Genomic DNA, 22,675 nt, shown 5'->3' with positions numbered 1-22,675 from the left:
GTGTTTTTAAATCTGTAAAGATTTGGATCAGGAGCAGGCTCGTAACACCAAGTGTGAGTAGTACCACACCAGCAGTGGCACTGCTGACCGCAGGGGCGATGCCTTCCCCAGGAATGAGCCCCTTGAACACAAGGTGCTGCTAGCCCGCCACGTGCTGCACTGAAAGCCTCCTGCAGGTGAGGTCAGAGGAACCGCGGGGGAGGTTTTCAGCCTCCATGCTCCAGTGGTTTCGTACGTGCCGAGTTCCAGCGAGAGTTTTCCCTGTGGAGAGGCTGCTGTGGCTGTAGAGGACGCTGCTGTGTTCCTACAGTCCGACAAACAGAGGGGCGGGCGCCCGGCGGGATCTGCTGAGGAGGTAGTGGGAGCACAGGAGGCTTCATCGTAGCGCCACTGGTGCTGTTTCAGTTGAGCTAAACCCTGGTTTGTATCCCCAAAATACATAAACTGCAAAAGTGCATCACCTTAAGCATCTACAAAGCTTCATGGCATCACTTCAGTGTACTTTATAATCCGTTCAACAGGCAGCAATGCTCTAAAACTGCTCCTAACAAAATCCTGAGTTCAAAGCAGTATGTTGGCATCTGAGTCACAAGCCAACCCACTCAACCTTTTTCCATATATCCCTATGGCTCAGGCTGTACATTGTCCAGCAAGACAGTATTTTCATGCACTGGTGCCATCTCAACTCGGGTTTTTGATGATACTCTGCTCAAAATTGGCTTGAGTGCAGCCACTCACTGCCTCTGTCACTCCATACATATCCTAGACATTAAAGACTGGGGGCATATTTGGCAAAAGGGTGAAGGGTAAAGATTGAAAGCATGTAAAAAACTAGCGTAAGAATAATAGAACTTTAGATGAGATAAGAAGTTTTACTTCAAGTAAAATTCTAATTTTAATTCCTATATCCTTTGGGGTGAAAAACAAACAAAGAAACAAACAAAAAGAACCCCAAAGCACAAACCAAAATTAAACAAACAAAACAAAAATCCAGCAACAAAAAACCTGCTTTAAATCTATCCCCTTCTGTCATAACCCTAAACTGACCTCTAAAACCATTGTCTGCAGCATCTTGCTTCCAGGCTTCTTGTTTCTGCCTTACTGTTTCTCCTCTCCATCTGTTGGGCTACAATGGCTTGGAATAAGATTAACTAGGTCAGAAGCTGCAGTTCCCACTTTGAAGGTCGTACATGCCTCTTCTGTCGAACATGGAAAAATTATATTGATAGAAAGGGAATGATGGATCCCATTGTCTAAGTACATGCAAGGAATGTTCAGTATTGATGTACCTATAGTGGTAGCAGGAAATCTGATGGAAACAAGAACCAAAATCAAAACCCTCCTGAGGAGATAATTACATTTATTTAATTCCACAACACAGTGTTTAAAACAGACAAATGTTAATGATGTCTTTCTGTAAAATAATTACATTTCTGATTTTGAGGATAGAGACTATGCATTTATTATGTTTGGCTTGAAAAATGCCATGGCTGTAAAAAAAAACTTTATAGAAGAGAGGCAAAATCTGCTGAAGAAATAACTAGGTCAGGATCCTTCAGAATTTAAATGAGATTTCAGGAAGTATATTCCAAAATGATAACTGAAACAAAGCTGTGTGTATGTGTAAATATGATATGCAAATACTAGAAAGCTTCATGGAATACATACAATTTCAGGTTGCTTTTTAAAGGAAAATGAATACATGAGATGGGAAATTGCTGTTGACACATAAAATATGATGGCACATGAAGAGAAAAATGAAATTAGATATGTGACCTATATCATGAAACACAAGAAAACCTGCTTAGTTGCTGCTGGAGAGAAGATCTTGTATTTGTCTGAAACCACAGGGAGAATATAAGGAGAGTGAACTGAATTATCTGAAATGAAGATAATGCTGAACCAGCATAATATCCTGGAAAAATACTTCCATGCCATCTCTCCTAAGCATCAGTGATCAAGATAGATAAGACATCTAAATAGCACTGCCCCTTCAGCACAGCCCACTTAGCAAAAAATCAGAAAAGGGAGAAATGCTCTTTACGCTTTTGTCCTTTTTTCATTTAAAAATAAAAGCTTGTGCATAAGTCCTGAGAGGGTGCCAGCACTGTGCAGAAAGCAGAACAAAAAGGTGTGGCATATTTATTCAAAGTCCTGCACACTGTGGAAAGCATTGAAAATAACCAAGGAGGCCACTGAAGCCAGGTGTGCCCTTTGCTACGGAGGTTCCCTCATTAGGTGTCTCTCTTGGTCCTGGCCAGGTTAGAGCGGTATAAATGTTTCAGGGATGCTAAATGTGAAGGTTTCTCCTTCCAAGGCCAGGAAGCCTGGAGGAGAGTGGTATTTGCAGGGCAGAGCCCCTTGCACAGGTCACGAAAGATTTCATCAACCAGCTGAGAGAAAAAGTCAATCCAGGGGTTTTTATCCAGACCCTGCACGGAGCGAACCTGATAGGCACTGTAAACACTGGTGAAAAGGAGACGGTCAAACTCCGTCGGAGGCAAGGGAGTGTCAGTCAGTGAATAATATCTCAGATGCTGCTCAATCTCTGCTGGTGTTTTGGGAACTTCCTCCTCGAAAATCTGCAGGAAGCGCCGTGCCGGGCGCAGGGAGGCCAGCTCTTCATCCCGCAGCCGGATTGTCCCGTTGGCCTGAATATCCAGCCTTCCCCAGAGCATCTGGAAGAGAGGAGCCGCGCTGTCATGGGAAGCCCAGCACAACTCCATCACTCCCGGACGCGCTGCGAGCAAAGCGCTGCGCAGCGCTGCCAGACAAACCTCGGGCGGGCCCAGAAGCGGCCGCTCCCTCACGGCCGGCCTGGTCCCACTCCATGTCCCTCTCTGCCAGCCCCAGGCCCCGTGTCTGAGCAGCCCCACACCTCGTTTCCCCATGGGACCAGTGCAGCTTTTGCCTCCCGCCCTGCTGTCCCCCCGCAGTCCCGCCTGCAGCAGCTCCCCGGCGCGGCCGATCGGGCGGAGCTTGGCCGCCTGCGGGGCCGTCACCAAAGCCAGCGGGGATGGCCCCCTGTGCCACCGCGGGCACCCCTTGAGGGCCACGGCGTGGGGCACAGCCGCCCGGGGCTGCACCCCGCAGTGGGAGGGAGCACAAATGCCATTAGGCATCGCCGAGGCGTTCTCCGGGAGCTCCTGAAACCCGTCAGGGATGAGAACAAACAGAACGGGTGAGTTTTTACGTGCAGGCAGGTGGGAGCATGGGCACGAACAGTGCCTCGGCCCAGGGCCCCCAGTGCTCAGGAGACCTCTAACATGATGCCAGCGTCCTCTGGGCCACGACGGGCTCTGTTGGTGCCGCTGTGAGGGTGTTCATCTGGAAGACATCAGACAGAGCTTGGTAGCACAAGACCTTCCTGTTTACTGTTTTTGCCATTTGATTGTCAATAACGTCTTCAACATTCCTGAGCTACCACTCAGCTTGCCAAATAATGACAGATGCTGACCACGGGATTTTGATAAGCAAAACAAGCTTTTTAAGAGAAGCAGCAGTGGTTGAGGTGTGGTTTTGGATATCACGGTCCTTAGTGCTGCCAGCAGAGCTAAAGCATACAGCAGCAAAGGCACTGCATTGACAGGCAGCAAGGATGCCTCTCACACCAAGAATGGATTTAAGACTATAGGTTTGGCTGGTTAGCAGTTTTTGCTGGAGAAAGTAATGCTGCTCAATGAAAGGAGTGTGCTGGCAGGCTCCTCAAGCGGCTGCTAGAAACACAAACTGATGCTTATCCTGGTTTTCTACTTCTTCCCTAAGCTTCTGCTCCTGGAAGAGGGTGAGGATAAAAGAAACCTTGTCAGATCCATTATGGCTGATTTGATGTTCAGCTAATTACTTGCTGGGACGCATGACATCATGTAATCTGGGAAGAATGGACATGAGGCCAGAGGAATGGCAATTTTTGAAGATGAAAGTCACATTAATCCTAAGAATTGTTCGATTTTCATTTCCTAATACTTACTTTAACTGTCTGCATTTATTTTATTTCTTTTTTTGTGAGTGTATGAAAAAGGAGACACAAGCAGTCTTGGTCCAGGACTGTGAGAGAGAGGCTGCATCCCCTCCCTCCTCTGTGTTATCAGTGTCATGAGGTAGCCAAGACCTTCTTCTACTTCTTACAGGCTCATCCTTCAGGTTAAGAAACATGAAATGGAAAAGCTCATATAAAATAGTAAGCTCTCTAATATATTTATGGGGTTTTAAAACAATTTTTAAATGGATGAAGGCTTTTTCATATATATATTAAAAAAAAAAAAAAGAGTGAGGATTTACATTGAATACTCCAGAGTTAAAGTCAGCAGGTGCATATAAAAAGTAGAAAAATTATTTAGTACTATACATGTGTGATATCTGCTACCAAAAGACACTTCCAAATCTCCATTTTTGATTAGACCTTTTCAGGGAGATGCACAAGCTGCCTGGAGAAGTGCACTGCCAGCCCGCAGGCTGCAGAGGTTTCTTTCTCTGCACAGCTGCAGGCTCTGTGATCCAAGCCAGCTGTCGCTTTGGAATGTGAGCTGGGATGTAGCTTCTTTTTCCTACTCCTCCACAGATGTACCAGCAAGGCTTTTAGCTAAGGTGAAAGCATTATATCATCTGAAAATTTCTTTGGTGGTACTGTCACTAGTAACCGATGTTCTCGGCTCACAGATCCCTCTCCTGAGAGATGTCTGACTGGCTGCAAAGTCAGTGCTTTTGTTGAATAGGTGCCAAACTGCCTTTAGAAGTAACTGCCTCATAAATATTTTTGAGTAGAGAAAAATTTAACAAAGCTTAACAAATAATGCATTGAAATAATAACATAAGTATCCTCTGGGGAAGGGAAAATCCTTACTTATTTTATCACTCAACAGGGTTGGGTGGGGTTTTGTTTCCCAAAAAGCATATAAAAACCCCACAAACAGTATTGCAGGAGATTATTTTTTCAGTGGAGATCCAAGAAAATCCTCCCCTTGCCTCCAAACACAGCAGCAGATCTTCAACCTCCAAGGAGGTAGCAGTGCCCCCACCAGCCAAGCCCCCCAGCTGGCCTCCAGCTCTATCCCATGCCAGTGCAGCTGCCTGAAGCCTCGATCCACATTTGAAGGAGCAGCAAAGCATCACACAAAGGGCATTGCACAAAGATCTGCCAAGCCAAGGAGCCGTGTTGCTAACAGATGTGCTCCCTACCTGTCAGCCTCTGGGATGCAGCAAACACACATAGGAGCAGCCAGGAGCTGAGCTGTGCCTGAGCCATGGCAGCACTGCTGAGCAGCTGCCACCCGCTCCGCGACAGTGCCGCACCCCAAGCCACAGCAGTTCGCCTGGGGCGTCTTCCGTGCTGCTTCGGATCCCAGCAGCCTCTCTTGGAATGGACCCATCTTTCTGCGTTTCTGGTCACAGCCCTGGGAAGGGCTTGCAGTTCGACTTGTTGACCCCGAAGGATATTTTCCGTCATATTTTGGAAACTTGGAAAACTTTGTTGTGATTTTTTTGGCAGAATTGTTTAAGCTTCCTTAAATCTTTAAAAGATTGACTTTCTGCTGCAATGATTATAGGAAGCTTTTCATTGCAAGAAATTCCACTATATATGTTTTCCTCTTAAGAAGTGAGGACCCCCTAGTCCCTTCCATCTCTACACAGTGCCTCTGTCACATTTCAGTTTTCCTTTTTCCTGGGTTCAAAAATCTGAAAACAATCCTGGAATGTCACAAACAGATAAAGCTAGCAGACTGCAGATTCATGGAAGGGCAGTAGAAGCCAAAACATACAAACAGGCAGAAGAAATGTCACTGGTTCAGTTCTGTATCAAACTCCCTGGAGGGAGAACTCAGTACAGTGACCTAACAAACACCAAGTATCAAAGTGGCTCAGGCTTTAGCACCCTATCATCCTCTCCTGTGAGTGGACTTCTGAGTTACAGTGAGCACAGTCTGCCTTAGATGTTCTAAATGACACAGACAAATCTTCATTTGATTCACTTTACAGCAGGTATCTGTTCTCTACACACCTTTACATATTTATTAGTGCCAAGTCCCCAGTCAAACTGTTCTGTATTTCTATTCTCTATGGCACAGAATGTAAAGCCAGGGTTATACAAATATGCAGTAATATGTATAAATGAGGACTAATACCCTCTCTCTCAGGTTAAAGGGAAGAATTCTGCCAAGAAAAGAGAGAAGGTGAAGCTGAAATGCATCTCTTGCTCAGCAAGTTACCAGACATCAGTCAGGACATACTGTCACCAGATAGTGTACTGAGGGCTGGGATGATGTTCTGCTTGGTACTACCTCCTGCACATAATGGAAGAGCCACAGAGGGGCCCGCAATATCCAGAGCCACTCTTCCCCTCAGTTTGGATTCAAAGCAAGACCTGTGCTTTCTGTCATAGGCTTAGGTATCTTCAGGTCACACTGCACTGCTTTTGTTTTTCATTACTTTCCACTGCTTACTCTTCACTTGTGTTCCTTTCTTCTTTTATTAAACTGCATCACAAGCTACCCAAGAGGCAGACACTTACAGCCCATCTGTGCAGTGAGATGGATGTGCTTTCTGCTTTGTGCCAGAGTCCCTTTTAGGCCACAGGGTACACATGACTTTGTCTAGAAGCCACTATGGAAAAACCCCTGTGTTTTGCGGGCCATGAAACAGCCGCCCTTTAACTTGCAGCACATGACATGAAGAGGATTGCCCAACAGGATTTTGGCCAACATCTGTGGGAGCTGCACACGATTTTGTGAATTGGAGAATTTCCTAGGAACAGCTTGCAGCTGAAGTGCCTGGAGGAGGACAGCCACATTGGTGGAAGGGAGAGAGAGGAGGCTTGGGGGCTGTGCTCAGGTGACTGACATAGTGGCAGATAAGGGACAAGTATCAGTGTGGGTGCTGCTTTGAGCCAGGGGAATTTTGTAGAATTACTTCACTATCCTGCAAAGAAAGACAATTTCAGAGTGATAAACATATTCCTTAGCTGTTTGTACAGCAGCAATACTTGCACAGAAACAAGGCTGAGTTTCTGACAGCTGCACAAAGTCCCTGCATGTACGACTGCAATGTTAGGCAGTGCACCTGCTCCTCCTGAAGGATTTTGTCCTTGCCAGGTACTCACAGCTGAGCACAGCCCTGCCACTCTGCACTCCCCTGGCCATACCGTCTGTTGTTGGAGCAGTTTCAAAACGTCACAAGCCAGGTTTATGCAGGGACAACTTGATTGGTTTCTTCTTTTTCACCATGACCTCCTGAAGCAGGAACATGGGAAATGAGAACAAGAGAAGAGGGGTCAAAAGCTGCAGGAACTGGTTGGATGCTGATTGGGGCACAAGGTGTGGCACCAGAAGAGCCTCTTTAAGAGGGAAGTTTCTTTGAAGTAGGACTTCAGGGAGATAGCACATTCACAAAAGGGAAATTCTGCTCATAGAATTGAAGAAATCACTTGCTTCCATCATCTCACCCAGAACTTGGGGAGATTGCTCCCCAGCCTGGGGCTGTCTGGCAGACGCTCAGGGAAGGAAGAAGATTGAAGAAAGAGGGGAATGAAGAAGGACATACGTGGCTCACAGAAAAAGTGATGTTTGGATTACTGGAGTGGAAAAAGTAAGAAAACCTTGAGGGAAGCAGGAGTGAGGCACTGATTGTAACCAAACAGAACCTCTGTAATACTGGTATTTTCCAGGTATGGTGCTGCCAGTCCTTACAAGGATGCTTTTCTTGTCCTTTGGTTTCAGTTTGTGAGCAGCATCTACTGCTTGAAGGAGTAATGAGCTGTGTAAAAGTGACAGGGAGGGCCCCATCCCACTGTACCTACAGCACATGAGGTAGGTGGACACCCTGACACTGTCAGTAGCCACATCCTCAGGACAGTCTGCTTGCTTGGCTGTAGGGAGAAATGCCAGAGTTCTGGAAAACACCAGCAAGACCTACTCAGCTGGAGAAACTCAGTGTGGTGACTGTGAGTCATCATCTAAAGTCTATCTGTCCCTTCACTACCAGAAAATCTCTCTTCTGTATGGTGTGTCTATAAGTCAGCTACATCTGACTTACATCTCGTCCCACATCCTCCTGCATTAGGGAATCCAACCCAGGCAAACAAACCCCACAGAAGCTGGCAATACGCAACAGGCAGGGACAGAGGATTTGGAAGACAGCTTTGTGCTTGGCCAAGTTGACCACGGCCTTGTCCAACACGAAGCAAGTGTCCACCAGCCACAAGAATCCCAGAGTGAGCAGGCTCCATGAGCAAAATGGCCTCTGGAGCTCAGGAGCAGTGGAGGAAGCGGAGTGCACAAGTATTCTGTGAGGCTGTGTAACCTCTTGTGCCCTGGGATAATGAGCCTAGGTGATGCAGCCTTCCTGATCTCCCAGGCTTCACTAATGAGAAGAGATTCAGGTCCACTTGCAACTATTCCATGTATTGAAGACCTGCTGGAGCCAATGCCTGATCCCACAGGGCTGGCTATTTTTCCTGTACACACATTCTTGAGCAAACCTTGCATATTTTCTAACTTGACAGGCATCATGTCTGACATTTCTTGATGTCGATCAAGTTCTCCCTCTGCACAAACATTAATTTTAAAAGGCAAATTTCCTGGTGTTCCTGCTACCATCAGTCTGACTTATTGTACTGGGAAATACGTATTTTTATAATATATAGACCATAAGTCCTGGTGTGGTGTCTCAAGCAACCAGAGATAAAGAACACAGAGAGGAAATGTGATTTATAAAGAATTTTCATGGTGATAGAAGTAGTACCAGGAACTTTTGTCTTACACAATAGGCATCAGCATGCTATGAGAGCCACTGCAAAGAAAACAACCAACTGTGGAACATCTTGTAGGAAGAATTTAAAGTTCATTTCCTAGTTAATCTGCTCAATTGAAGACAGATCCAAAAGAGAAGTAAGAATTGTATAAAACCCCAAACTTCTGCTGATGTGTTCACTTCTCCTTCCCATGTAGAGCTGTAAATTTTAAGGTGAGTGGCAAATGCTATTTATTTTAACAGTGTTAAAATAAATTACAGGAACACTGTTGAGACACATCCCAAACACCGCTGGCCACAGCAGCTAAAACAAAATTTTAAAAATAAATAAATAAAAAAAATTAACCAGCCCATGCTTACAAGGCTGGGGCAGAAACAAATATGAAACCCAATTCTTAGAATACAGTTTATTCTTGAAAAGAGATCTCATTCTAGCCACAGCAAGTAGGATTTTTATCCTAATTGAATTTACTATTGTTGTATCCCTTCCTCCATCCCATACCCTCACCTCCCCCAAACCCCTATTTTAATTAGTGCTTTTGCAATTTAAAAGCTTAAGTATCAATTCAGGGAGTGTCTACAAACTGTTTGGGAATTATTTCATAAAATCTCTTATACAACAGTTTTCAGATCTTAATGAAGTCTGTCAGCTTTCTGGTGCAGAACAGCATTATGCATTTTCTGGACCAAGGACAAGGGACATTACTAATTGATGACTGCTGTAATGTAATCCCATTCAAACAGGTGGTGGGTGGACTGGAACTACAGCATTCTTCCAGCTTTTTTGGAATAAAGAGATTTTCCACAAGAGCAAAGTGGTAATGCAATTGTATCATACAGCTCAAAATAATTGGAATACTGACAAAAAAATACTCTTGTCTATGAAACAAGGGAGGGGTACATTTTTGGCTGCAGGAAAAAGAAAACACACTCTGAAGATGCTGGAGAAAAGACTGCTTGATTGTGAAGAAAAAGCCAGACTGAGTGTCACTTCAGAAGTTATCTGCAGTTCCTTCTCATGGGAGAAAAGGCACTGACCTAATTCCCATGGAAACAATTGAGATTTCCATACCTTGTTTTGGTCTGGATCCACATACATTTGTGTTGTCCTGACAGGAACTCTATTAATAGCATTTACAGGCTTTGACTTTTTGCCATATTATTACCATCTTCCCAACACTCATCCTGGAGCTAAGAAACTGCTGTCCTATTGCCCAAACTCCACAGCTGTTTCAGTGCAGCCTCTAGGGAGTGCTCAAGTTCTGATTTTTACCTGCTTACCAGCAAGTACTGCTGGTAGTAGTAGTGTTCAGGAAACACTAGGCCACAGGCAATGCCTGCACTCTGTTCAATCTGCAAACCAAAAGGACAAATCCCCTGTTTTACAATTCAGAGCACCAGCTAAACATCTACCAGTTGGATCATAAGGATTGTAAATCTGCATTCCAGGCTTTGTGCTTTTCATCTAGCTTGAAAACATTATTCACAAGATCACAACAGGCAAGTTTCTCATATCAATTTTTATTATTATAAATACTATATTGGAACAGAAAGGATGGTGCTGCACATCTGCTTCCTTCTGCTGCTATTTGGCATCTTCTTTCTTGGCTCCTGCTTCTATTTTCAGGGGTTCTGGAGCTGGACGATAGGCAGGAAATGCCTCCCACGGGCTATTCAGATCAAACTTGCGAAATTCCTGAGCTAGCTCCACAGGCTCTGCCACCACCCGTTTGACTTCATCATCATACCTCACCTGGAACAGCACAAAGGACACAGGCCAGTCATCTGCACCCTGCTCCTGCACCATGTCTGCTGAGCACAGTGAGCCAGTAATGACCCAGACCACCCCCTGTGCAGACAACTCTACTTACCCATGGAAAACCACAGACCCACAGGCCTCTGCCACAGTTTCAGTTCTCCTCATTACTTAACAAGAGCTCTCTAGATGCTACTGAGATCTCCAGAGTGTCCAAGAAAACCCTCCTCTTTGCTTTGCTGCCATGTCCCTCAGGTGTCCTGAGTAAGCACCCAGAATTAGGAGCACCCACCCTAACAGTCCATATCAAGTTCCATGCAATAGCACATTTAATATGAAATTTGACAAAGAAATTCTTCCTGAGTCACTGAAATATGATGGCCCGTCCTGGGCCTGCATGGCTGAGGACCACACTCATGAATCTTTATAATATGGCATTTGTGTGGTTTTAATTGTTCTAATTTTTTGCATAACACTCAGAACAAGGGGAGAAAAAGAAGACAACCAGGATGGAATACCAGCTGAGTACCAGACACTTCTGACTGGCTTGCTTTATCCTCACTGTGCCAGTCCAGATCTCTGAACTCTAGGTGAGGAGATGCTGCCTTATCCTTGCTTGCAGGATTTTGTTATTTCTACATTTCTTAAAACGGCCTCTTTTTTGCAGAACTTCACTGTTTCCTTCTGAGACTCAACTCAGTCTTAACACAGCACCAAATACACCTACTTCTACAGGGCAGTCATTTGAAACTAGACAGATACCAAATGCTCCCATTTCACCTGTGGTTGGCATACAGAGGTAAATGGTAAACAGCAAGAGTCAGTTTAATCAGAGCTTTATAATCTGGGCCTACAAACACACAACAAAGTGAAGTTCTAATTGGATCAAGAATGGTTCATCCTTCCAGACATCTCAGCTTTGCAGTGGAAACTTTAACCTTCCAGAAAACGTGCTGAAAGCAGAAACACTTCCTCTGCCTGTCAAGTATCTTTGGTATACAGCACATAACATTTGTTCCATTTCTCTAGCCTTAGGCTGCCTTATTATGGATGATATTCTGTGTGATCATTCAAATTTCTATGCAGATTTATGCAACTCCTCTGGAATACAGATAAGGGATTGTAAAGCAGTCACATCTTTGTACTGGAACTCAGAAAAGAGCACTGGAGAGACCTGGTAACTTTAAACATGACTGTATCTCCTACCTCCACATAACCAGAGAGTGGGAAGTCCTTCCGGAATGGATGGCCCTCAAACCCATAATCTGTGAGGATTCGCCTTAGATCAGGGTGGTTGGCAAAGAAAACACCATACATGTCCCAAACCTAAATGAAAGGAAGACAAGTTAGTTGAATTGTATTTGAGAAAAACCCAAAAACCTGCATGTGTTATGTCCATAAAATTTCAGTTACATGCTTGGCTTTGTACAGTGCCAGCAAAACTGATGCAGGAATTCATTCAAAAGTAAATCAAACACCATTTTATCTCCTACTCTGTAAAGGCAGCCAGGGAAACACTTCTGTTTCTTCCTGAGGGCATTGGGGAATCACTTAAATTGGGAAAATACAGCCCCTCTCCACAAAGACTGTTCCCGAGCACACCAGCACTCACCTCTCTTTCATACCAGTTTGCTGCCTTGTGCACAGGCACTGCTGAGTCGACGGGTGTCAGCTCATCGGTGTACGTCTTCACACGGATCCGGCTATTGAACCGCAGCGACAAGAGGTTGTACACAATCTGAACCAGAGAACAGGCAGCATTTATTGATCTCCCTGCAGTACACCACTGCCTAAGCAAAGCCACACAAGGACTTTTTCAAATACTCTCTATGAGCAGGATCGTGTTCAGCACTTCAGAGCTGGCCACTAAAGGACACTCCTACAACTGAGGTTCCAACAGCTTATCACTTTGGTCCTTAGAAGTGTGACGAAAGCTATGAGAGGCTTAGACATCATGACTGATGACAAAGAAGTAAATACATGCTAAAAAGAGAGACTACTGGAGGGATGGAAATACTTGACAATGAATGGTCTCTCAAAGAAAATGGCCATCAATCACTCTTACAATTACTATCAGTGGGAGAAAGCTAAGAAAAAGAACACTTAATTTTCAGCAAGTGAGTTGGACACCAGGGAACACTTCCAACATCTGTGGTGATGAAGTCTAGTACAAAAGCTGTTTATGACATACTACAAGCAGACTGAAAAGAAGATCCGAAAAATTTATAAGGAATTTTAAAGCCTTGTTTGATACTGCCTTGGTGACTGGAAAAGATGAATAAAATAGGATCTATATTTCTATTATTTCTATGAATCTACTACCTTGATTTTTGAAAGAAAACTATTGAATTAAAAAATATTCCACTTCTTCAGCAACTGGAGGCCTTTGACTTAAACAATTCTATCTACAACTCTTGAAACTTTTTTCTCACTGCCAGGAACCGAAGAAAGTGGTCAGAGCTGCAACAGCACCCCAGCCATCAGCACTTGTGAAGCCCTCCAAGTACTGCAGCTGTGAGCACTCCTACCTCAAAGCGGTACTGCCGAGACGGAACATCAACAGCAGTCAGGTCTGCCAAGGATTTGAACTGGGCATTGGTGTGATCACGAAGGAAGGTCAGGACAGGAATGATCCCATCTGGATGGATCAGAAGCTCCAGCTCATTGAAACAGGTCACCTGATGAAAACAGAACAGTGCATGAGTACAAACACCAACAGGACCGAACGCGATGCTGACTTCAGCAAAACACTCAAACAAAGAGACACAGCAGACACAAAAAGGCATCAGATAAAGGGGCTTAAAAATAGCAGTACTTCTCATGGAATTCTGACCATTTTTCTTTCCCAAAACAACTTCTCTGAACAGGTAACAAAAAAGTGGTGTGTTCACTGGATCCTGTCCCGCCCCAAGAACAATTTCTTGAAAAGCACCTACCTGTACTTGCTGGATATACTTGGGCAGAATCTCAGCCACATACTCCCCAAAAGCACATAGCTGCTTCTGCTCTACTTCATTTTTTGGTCTGACAGTAGCTAAGGAGAAAAATTAAGTTTCCAAGATTATGACAAGGAATACAAAAAGCTAGAGAAAGAAGAGTAGTAACTCCCTTTAACCAGTCTAGCTGTTTGTCAGAAATTACGCTATAGCAACGTACTTGTGTTACACAGAAGGTGGAACTAGACAGTTTGATAATGAAGGGAATTTATGTCAGTGCTAAAATTTTGTCAACTCTGAAGAGCAGCATGAATTGTTCAACAAGATGATGGAAAAGTAAATAGCCAGATGAAAAAGAGGGCAGCAGAGATGACAGAACAATCTGAACTTACGAACCACTCATGTCATTCAACCTGGGTCTAGAAAGGGCCTTGTTTTCTGGGTTTGCTGGATGTGTCAACATCTAAGCAAGCCCCTCATAACCAAAACACACTCGGAATTCACGTTGTTGGGGAGGGTTTTTTCACTGTTACGACAAAAGTCCTTAAGGGAGATGAGCGGCTAGGATGCTGGTGCCCAGGCACAGCTTAACACAGAAAAAGCAGGCTCGGCCCTGCATCTGGGAGAGGATGCAGACAGAAACCCAGAGCAAGCACGGGAACCCTCAGCAAGCACGGTTACCAACAGAGCTGCTTTTCTGCGCAATCGGGGTTTTCGGGTGACCGGACCAACCCTTTCCCGACAGGCTCACTAAAGCGGTTCCACCGCCCAGGAACGTCCGTGGGCCCGTTTGATGCCCTCCCGCCGGCCGGCAGCGGCACAACCGCACGCCTCGGGCCCCGTCCGCCCCGCGCCCCCAAACCGGCCCCGCACTTACGGCGAGTGTCCGCGGCGGAGCTCCCCGCCAGCCGGGCCCGTGCCGCCGCCGGTGCCGCGCCAGCTGCGGAGAGAAACGGACACGTCTCATCGACCGCCGCCAACCGCCCGGCCCGGCCCGGCCCGCGCCCCCGGTACAGCCCCGGCACAGCCCCGGCACAGCGCCCGAGCCTCACCTCGCAGCGCGGCCCGCGCCAGGCCCCGCGCCGCCGCCGCCCACATCCCTCCGGGACACGGACGGGCAAGGGCACGGGGCGGAAGCGGAAAGCGCCACCGCCGCCGCGCTTCCCCCGGGGGCGGAAGCGCGCGAAGAGCTTCCCGGGGACGGCTCCGGGTCGGTGGGCGGAATCGTCGAGTGCCCGGCGGCGCCTGGCGCAGGGTGAGGGCCGGGAGCAGCCGCTGGGGCAGCCCGGGGCGGCGGCATGAAGGGAGGCGCCGCAGGTGGGTGCCGCGCGGCGCGGCCGGGGGAGCGGCGCGGCCGCCGGCCCGGGGACGGAGCAGCGAGCGCCGGGAGGTGCGGGCGCGGAGGGCGGCGGAGCCCGGCAGCCCCCGGGCTGAGCCAGCGCTGAGCCTTGCACAGCGTCAGTGCGGCCCTGCTGGGAGGCTGCGTTTCTCTGAGGGTCAGCCTCCCTTCCTGCCTTCTCCCCGCCCCGGACCGCGGGGCCGCTGTCAGTTGTGCTTAGGGGTTCTCCGATCCCGGGAGCCGCCGTGGCATCCGCGACTCTGTCAGGAGCAAGGAAAGAAGGAAGCTGGAACACAGGTCTTATGAGAAGCGGCTGAGGGAGCTGTGTTAGTTTAGCCTGGAGAAAAGGAGGTTTAACGTTGACGTTATCACCCTCTCCAACTGCCTGAAAAGAAGGTGTAGACAGCTGGGGGTTGGCCTCTTCTCCCAGGCAACCAGCGACAGGGCGAGAGAACACGGGCTTAAGTTGGAGGCGAGGTTTAGGCTGGACATTAGGAAGAATTTCTTCACAGGAAGGATGATTAGAGACTGGAATGGACTGCCCAGGGAGGTGGTGGTGTTGCTGTCCCTGGAGGTGTTTCAGACTGGATTTGGCACTCAGTGCCATGGTCTAAGTGATGTGGTGGTGTTCGGCCATAGGTTGGCATCGATGGTCTCAGAGGATTTTTTCAACTTAAGCGATTCCCTGATTGTGTGAAGGAGGTGTATTAGGTATTGGTTAAACCACTGTCACTGATAGCTAGGCGTGTGGAATGCTTGGAGCATACAATTTGGCTTTATGGGACAGTTAACTGTCCTGCATGCCTCTTTCTTTATAGCCAAGACACCGTGGGTGCAAAGGGGAGCTTTGTCTGGGTGTCTACAAGGAAGACGTGAGATTTGTTTAGTCTTTAGCTGCTTCTTGGCATTTCTTTCATGACTTGGCATCAGTCCTCTGGGAGCTATGCAGGGCAGTGTGGGCAGCTGATTCTGCCATGCCAAGGGGGCAGAGTAGTTCATCTGTCCATATCCTGTGCTCTTTGTGGTCTCTTCTGCATTATGGGCTGAAGTTCCTAAGCACCTTGACTGTATGGATAAAGAGCTTTAACCAAAGTGGATGCCAATTTGCAGGACAGGATCATATGTCGAAAAGCTGGAAAAATAGTACTGATGTGTTCTCTGCTGACTGCAGTTCCTCTGTCTCTAATAGACTAATGTATAGGTACTTTTCAAACAGACCAGAGCTACTGTAAAATCGAGATTAGAATATAATTAAGGCAGGCTATCACCAGAGATGAGATGGACTTGTCCAGCCAATTAGGGATGTAGACACTACTTCCCATGAACAGAATTTGAGCAAAGAACTTAGGAGCCCTCCTGTTCAAGCAGAGTAATTGTAAGAAAATGCATGTTTGACAAGATAAACCATGGAAGAGTAACTATGAATCTGCCGTAGAAAAAAATCACATCTTTGTGAAACATTGTTCTTGAAATAATGTTCATTATTAATTGAAGAAAATTCTGATATTAGACATCATGGCTGGTAGTTCAGTTGTAAAAATAAGTCTAAAGTGAATGCAGGTAGGCAACTGTTCTTAATGCTGTCAAGAGCCACGTAAAAAAGAGCTCCTTGCTGTAGTAGTCCTTCTGTGTTTCAGAAACTTTTCTGACCCACAAACTACCTAGATCTGCACTGCAAAGATCCATGGTACCTGCTAAGAGGTGTTTTCTTTAAAGTTTTAATCCCCTTTCCATGTGGGAAGCAGTCTCTAATAACATCTAAAATGTTGTTTTGCATGCTGAAGTTGACTGGCACATTAACAAGCATAATCATCAGTTATCTCATTCGGTTGACTTGAAGGACTGGTGGTTATGTCAGACCAACATCTTTGTGCATCTTTTTGGTAAAAACAAGTTCATCTTGATACAGATTCATCACTGGGTTTTGACAGTAATTAACACCTCCTGATGATATGAACTGCTGCCTGTGCTCTTTTTTAGTATGATGCTGTAATCCTTTTCACATCTAGTCCAGCTATGCTGCCGCTGCTTTTTTTGGCTTTGCAAGTTTCCTCAGGCAGTTGCTGGACTTTCCACTTGAATAACTTGCTGCATTTCTTTGTGTCAGTGAAATGAGTGGTGGAAAGATATGCACGTCTCCCAGCCCTGCTGGGATGTGATGTTCACTGTACTGGAAGTTTGGTGTATATTATAATTTTAATTATGCCATCTTCTCATTTGCTCTTTGAGATTCTAAAGCTCATGCACAAGTTTCTGGCTATTTATGTTAAGTCTATTTATGTTAAGTCTAAAATATGCTGGACTCTTACCAATATGTTTGATTTTTCCCTGTACCCTGAAGTACTGCATAATCTTGTTAGTGGTGAGAGAAAGCCGTATATAATTATTGTGATTTTACAGATTGCGGGAGGTCTGATTTGTGCAGCACCATGGACTCATCAGAAGAGACTGGAGGCTCCTCTGCAGAAGAAAACTACTTTGTGAACTACACCTTCACTGACCGCTCGCACTCGGGCCGCGTGGCCCAGGGTATTATGAAACTATGCTTGGAGGATGAGCTCTTTGCTGATGTTACAATATCAGTGGAAGGCAAAGAATTCCAGCTGCACCGTTTGGTCCTCTCAGCTCAGAGCTGCTTTTTTCGTTCTATGTTCACTTCCAACCTAAAGGAGGCCCACAACCGGGTGATAGAGCTGCAGGATGTTAGTGAGAGTGTCTTTCAGCTCCTTGTGGACTATATTTACCATGGAACTGTAAAGCTGAGGGCAGAGGAGTTGCAGGAAACCTATGAAGTGGCAGACATGTACCAGCTGACTGCCCTTTTTGAAGAGTGCTCCCGTTTTCTGGCCCGTACGGTGCAGGTTAGAAACTGTCTGCAGGTCATGTGGTTGGCAGATCAACACAGTGACATGGAGCTCTACACAGCTGCCAAACACTGTGCAAAGTCACATTTGTCTCAGCTGCAGGAGACAGAGGAGTTCCTACACCTGCCTCTCCGCCTGCTGACAGACATCCTTACAGGTAAGGAGTTCTTGAAACTACCTAGGATGTGGATGTAGAAAGAGACTTTCAAAGTCTGGTCAGGTAGTAGTGAATGAAATAGATGGAAAGATATAAATTTTCATAATCACTGTCTGTTCAAAGACTTAGCTAAGCAAGGCAGAGCAAAACTGCCTTCTGATAAAGGTATCTTCTGGATACCTTTATCAGAAAAAGCCCCAAACTATTGTTACTGGATATGAAAGATCTAAGCTATAGAAAAGGGACATACAGGATGCCAGAAATTCACAGCAGTTCCTTAGTCAACGGGTTAGAAGTGTTACATATTTTTTTAAACACAATTCCAACAATTTGTTGTAATTGTGTTTGCATTAAAAGTAAAACAAAGAAGGCTTACCAGAAATACACATCTGATGAAAGTATTTTTTATCCCTTTAGCTCATAACCATTTAACATAGTAATGCAGTAACTCCACATCTGTAAGAATGAGCACATATTTTAGACTACTTTAGTGTTATTCACAATTGTATATAATTGTTAGGATTACTTAGGCACTCAACTGACTGAAATAGAGGCATTGTAACATCTTGAGTAGTACAGTATTTGCCCTTCTTGTAAAGGTAATAGCCTTCCCCTGTAGTGGATGCCATGACTCAGAGTTGTGAAGGACATGTCAACACATAAACAACTTAGTCCAGTTTCCACCAATCCTTATAGATCTGCTGCCCTAGTAGGTACAGTCAGTACTTGTTACCTCTCCAGGAAGCTGCAGTCACAAGTCCATTCTTCTGCAGTTATGTATCATTGCTAGAGGAAGCAAGAACGTAGAAGCAGCTCATACATCCAAATATGCCTCTTTCTTGCTTTTAATTACTCTTTGTAACTGAGTAACTAACTAGACTTTGTGTGTCATGTGTTTTATATGCAGTTGCAAAAATAAACCTGTCATGACTGGCTTCTTTGGAACACTGGCAAATCTATCCATAAGACTTAAACTAGCCTTTAGAATTGATACTGTGCATATGAGAGTCTTTACAGATATTGCATTAAATTATCTCTATTGCATCTAAAGAGATGTACAGTCAAAAACCTATTGAGTAAATGTACTGATAGCTCAAAAACTGTGATAAACTTAGAATAATTTTGATAACTGTCTAGCTAAAGTTTTTAAAGTAAGTCGCAAGTTCATTTTAAAAAACTCTAAAATTATGAAATAAAACTGTAGAGGTCAATCACATTTAATTTCCTAGGGATTCCACATAAAAAAGAGTTTTAGCACTATGGCCTTTAGCACTTGTGGTCCTAAATTAAAACAATTGCTCAGTATAACTTTTTTCCGTGCATTATCTATTTTCATATGTAGACTCACGTTACTCAGTATTTTTGCCACAACTTAGCTCATAAAATGGATTAAAATCTGAAGTACTTCCCTACTGCTGGTAGGAAAAATCCTTTTCTTTTGCCTTTCCTGCATCTTCATTTAGTTAATGGGGAATTAAATAGAGGAAACTTTTAGTGGCAAGGATTAAAATTAATTTAATGAAATAGTTATTTATTAAGTTTACCTTCTGTTGCGCTCTAGGACCAATTTCAAAAAGTTTTTTTTTCTATTTAATCACTACGTGTGATGGTTAGCTTATGCAAATCCTTTTAAACAGAGTTGAAATACCTGCTTTTGTGCCACACTTTTTCTGCTCCCTTCCACTATAGAGAAAAGCATTGGAATTTGTCTGGTGCCTTCAGCATCATTGAATTCAGAGTTTGTCATGAGAACAGACTACAAAATCAGAGTCTTCATAGGGAAGCTTCTCAATGAACACTGGCATAATTGCTGGCTTTCAAACTGGAAGGAAATACCTAAAATCTTTTAGGTAATGTACTGATGATGATGCAAGACTTTGTGGTTTAACCAAAACTTCCAGTTATGTCTTGAAAGAGACTTAAATCTGATGCAGTCTCTGGAGTGTTTGCTATTGTCACACAGCTAAGAAAAGCTCTAGTAGCTCATTGGGGATTTCCAAATATTAAGAGGATAGCAGCAACACCAGATGTTCAGTCATGAGGGTCAGCTGCCCTACAGTGCTCAGACATATTTTATAGATGACTTTTGCTATACAGGTTTCTGGGACCAGCCAGAAAGAAAGGCAGGTGCTGAGATTCTCAGTAACAGAATCTTTTTGCCTAAATGATTAAATAAGAAAGTATTTGTCATCGTCACATAGCGTGTAAGTTCTCTTTCCTGACATATTTCTCTTGGACATAGATTCCTGAATAGATTGCTGAAACTCATTCAAAGTGCTTAAGATCTGCAGTTGTCTTATTACAGTTACCCAAATTAATTTAATGTGTTTGGCTGGCTGGCAGTGTTGATCATGCTTGACAAAATCTATAAACACCTCTGTCTATTTTTCATCTCTAGAAAGTAGGTTTTGTAGTGGGAGGGGGGGGAGGCAGCCACAGGAAAGGGGTGTTCCTGAGTATATACACCTTTGTCCAGACATCATAAACGCCTTTCTGTTCCCAAACTGCAGATGGCGTTCCATGTTCTCAGAATCCAACAGTTGCTATAGAAACCTGGATAAACTTCAACAAGGAGGAGCGTGCAGGCTTTTCGGAGACTCTTCGATCGAGTCTGAAGGTATAAAAAGACCTTTTGTTCTGGGGCTGATGTGGCACTTACTTGGTTTCACACTTCTCAGGACAGGGTATTCTGCTCACCAGTCTGACTTGAAAGTCACAAAACACAAATGTCATTGAAATTCGTGGTGCTTGTGAGAGGATACTTTCAGTGTCATAAATAGCAACCCCAGGGACAGCTTTTTTTTTTCATTTAACCTGAGGCTTCTTTCACTGATGATTGGACCAGTGCTACAAATAACTTATTTCACCTCATTTACCAAATAAACTGTTCAGAAATCTGTATTGGACATTCCCCTTGTAACAACTGTACTCCGTCAGTGATGTAACTGGCCCTTACCTAAACCAGGAACACTTGAGTTCCAATGACATCTGTGGCTATTTCACTATGTCAGATATGAATGTTATCTTGAAAAGGTCTTGAGGCTCTGAATCCTGAATGTTCTAGGGTGGCAGGACTTGGGAAGGAGGTTACACACCTCAGGCCCACAGGTGGGTCCTAAACTGAAAAATTCAGTCTTGAGCATCACTGATGATTGTATGAACAGATCTAATTCTGCTGGCACACTTCTACTTTTGCTCAGGTGATTGGAGAAAATGTTCACATCTACCTGATTGGAAAGGAGTCATCACGTACCCATTCCCTCGCTGTCTCTCTGCACTGTGCTGACGATGACTCCATCAGTGTGAGTGGCCAGAACAGCCTGTGTCACCAGATCACTGCGGCCTGCAAGCACGGCAGCGACCTGTACGTCGTTGGTGGCTCCATTCCCCGGCGCATGTGGAAATGCAACAATGCGACTATAGATTGGGAATGGTGTGCTCCTCTGCCCCGTGACCGGCTCCAGCACACCCTTGTCTCTGTGCCAAGCAAGGATGCAATATATTCACTGGGGGGGAAAACTCTACAGGACACTCTCTCTAATGCTGTCATATATTACAGAGTACGAGACAACGTCTGGACAGAGACCAGCCAGTTGGAAGTGGCAGTCTCTGGAGCTGCAGGGGTGAACCTTAATGGTGTCATTTACCTGCTGGGTGGGGAGGAAAATGACTTAGACTTCTTCACCAAGCCCTCTCGGCTCATTCAGTGCTACGATACCAACACAGAGAAATGCCACGTGAAGCCATACGTACTGCCTTTCGCAGGGTGCATGCACGCTGCTGTGCACAAGGATGTGGTGTTCATTGTGGCCGAGGGGGATTCGCTGCTCTGCTACAATCCCCTGTTGGATAGCTTCACCCGGCTGTGCCTCCCAGATGCCTGGAGCTCAGTACCATCTCTCTGGAAAATTGCCAGCTGTAATGGCAGCATCTATGTCTTTCGCGACCGCTATAAAAAGGGCGATGCAAATACTTTTAAACTTAACCCAGCCACCTCTGTTGTAACAGTCACAAGTGGCATCAAAGTGCTGCTCACTAACCTTCAGTTTGTCCTGGCCTAAACAGGCCCAGTGATAGAAAGACAGCAACAATGTCTTGCTGTGCTACACCTGCGACCCTCAGCACCAGTCCCAATTACTACGAGCTCACAACATCCAGTAAAGACCCCATCCTCTGTACCTGTGCAGAGGAAGTACAGGCTTTCTGACTGTGGGCCTATTCTTTTACATAGCACTATTGAAACCGTATTGAACTGTTGTATTTTAGATTTCAGATGGACTAAATATTATTACTTTGATTCCTTGATGATAACCTACTTGCATTTCAGGCCCAAACAGCAGCAAATGGCTATTTTAGCCTGGAACCAATCCACCACTAAAAAATCCTGTGGCATATGGAGAACATTTTCCTTGGCCCAGACTGCTAGTTTTAACTGCCTAGGAGGCTGTGTGTTGCTGCTGTGTCAGTCACAGAGTTAGACGTGCACTCTGTCCCCCAGGGATGCCCCCATTTAAACATTCCTGTGTCCTATTGCAGAAGGAGGGCCTGGCAGACAGATCCCAGAACTGACCCCAGGACCCTTACGTTACATTCAGCACTTCTAGAGGAGTGGTAACCAACTGAGTACTTACTTACTGCTCTGTCATCACCTAGTATAAAAAGAAGAGGGAGATTGTTTTTAGAGCACTGGCTTCCTTTACTGTACAGGAAATCCCTACCTGTAATTATAACGTAGTGTTGGTGAAAAGACAGAAATAAGACCACTTCCTCCTACCCCTCTCTGTTGGCACTGTAACCCTTTGGGTAAGAATCTAAATAAAGTCTCTACTGAGACAAAGTATTTTGGTTTTTTCTCTTTGCTTCAAATACAAATATTTT

At 45.1% G+C, this 22,675-nt stretch overlaps 3 protein-coding genes across 5 annotated transcripts; 1 reads left to right on the top strand and 2 right to left on the bottom strand.

The window, feature by feature from the left end:
• Positions 1 to 1,343: 1,343 nt before the first annotated feature.
• Positions 1,344 to 5,878, bottom strand: FAM180B (family with sequence similarity 180 member B). The gene is made up of 3 exons (XM_071427546.1): positions 5,179 to 5,878; positions 3,260 to 3,327; positions 1,344 to 2,678 (listed from the first exon to the last, which is right to left on the bottom strand). Exons 1-3 carry the CDS (start codon positions 5,444 to 5,446, stop codon positions 2,235 to 2,237), a joined length of 780 nt encoding a protein of 259 aa, XP_071283647.1. The 5' UTR covers positions 5,447 to 5,878; the 3' UTR covers positions 1,344 to 2,234.
• KBTBD4 (kelch repeat and BTB domain containing 4) lies at positions 3,026 to 22,637 on the top strand. 3 transcript variants are annotated; one of them, XM_071427524.1, is made up of 4 exons: positions 3,026 to 3,181; positions 17,177 to 17,797; positions 20,308 to 20,414; positions 20,998 to 22,637. In XM_071427524.1, exons 1-4 carry the CDS (start codon positions 3,163 to 3,165, stop codon positions 21,856 to 21,858), a joined length of 1,608 nt encoding a protein of 535 aa, XP_071283625.1. In that variant the 5' UTR covers positions 3,026 to 3,162; the 3' UTR covers positions 21,859 to 22,637. The 3 variants fall into 3 exon arrangements, with proteins under 3 accessions (XP_071283625.1, XP_071283623.1, XP_071283624.1); XM_071427522.1 differs by lacking the exon at positions 3,026 to 3,181 and adding an exon at positions 14,564 to 14,692; XM_071427523.1 differs by lacking the exon at positions 3,026 to 3,181 and adding an exon at positions 14,614 to 14,754.
• On the bottom strand, positions 10,248 to 14,737 carry NDUFS3 (NADH:ubiquinone oxidoreductase core subunit S3). Its single transcript, XM_071427544.1, is given in 9 exon segments — positions 10,248 to 10,498; positions 11,708 to 11,827; positions 12,114 to 12,239; positions 13,030 to 13,179; positions 13,438 to 13,535; positions 14,315 to 14,377; positions 14,490 to 14,625; positions 14,628 to 14,701; positions 14,704 to 14,737. Coding segments are annotated over 9 exon segments (969 nt in total). The 3' UTR covers positions 10,248 to 10,330.
• Positions 22,638 to 22,675: the final 38 nt, after the last annotated feature.

This window comes from Agelaius tricolor, unplaced genomic scaffold, assembly GCF_023055355.1.
Source record: "Agelaius tricolor isolate 1412-34295 unplaced genomic scaffold, bAgeTri1.0.p SCAF_5, whole genome shotgun sequence".
Taxonomy (NCBI): Eukaryota; Metazoa; Chordata; class Aves; order Passeriformes; family Icteridae; genus Agelaius; species Agelaius tricolor.
This window is presented reverse-complemented; position numbering and strand designations above follow the sequence as displayed.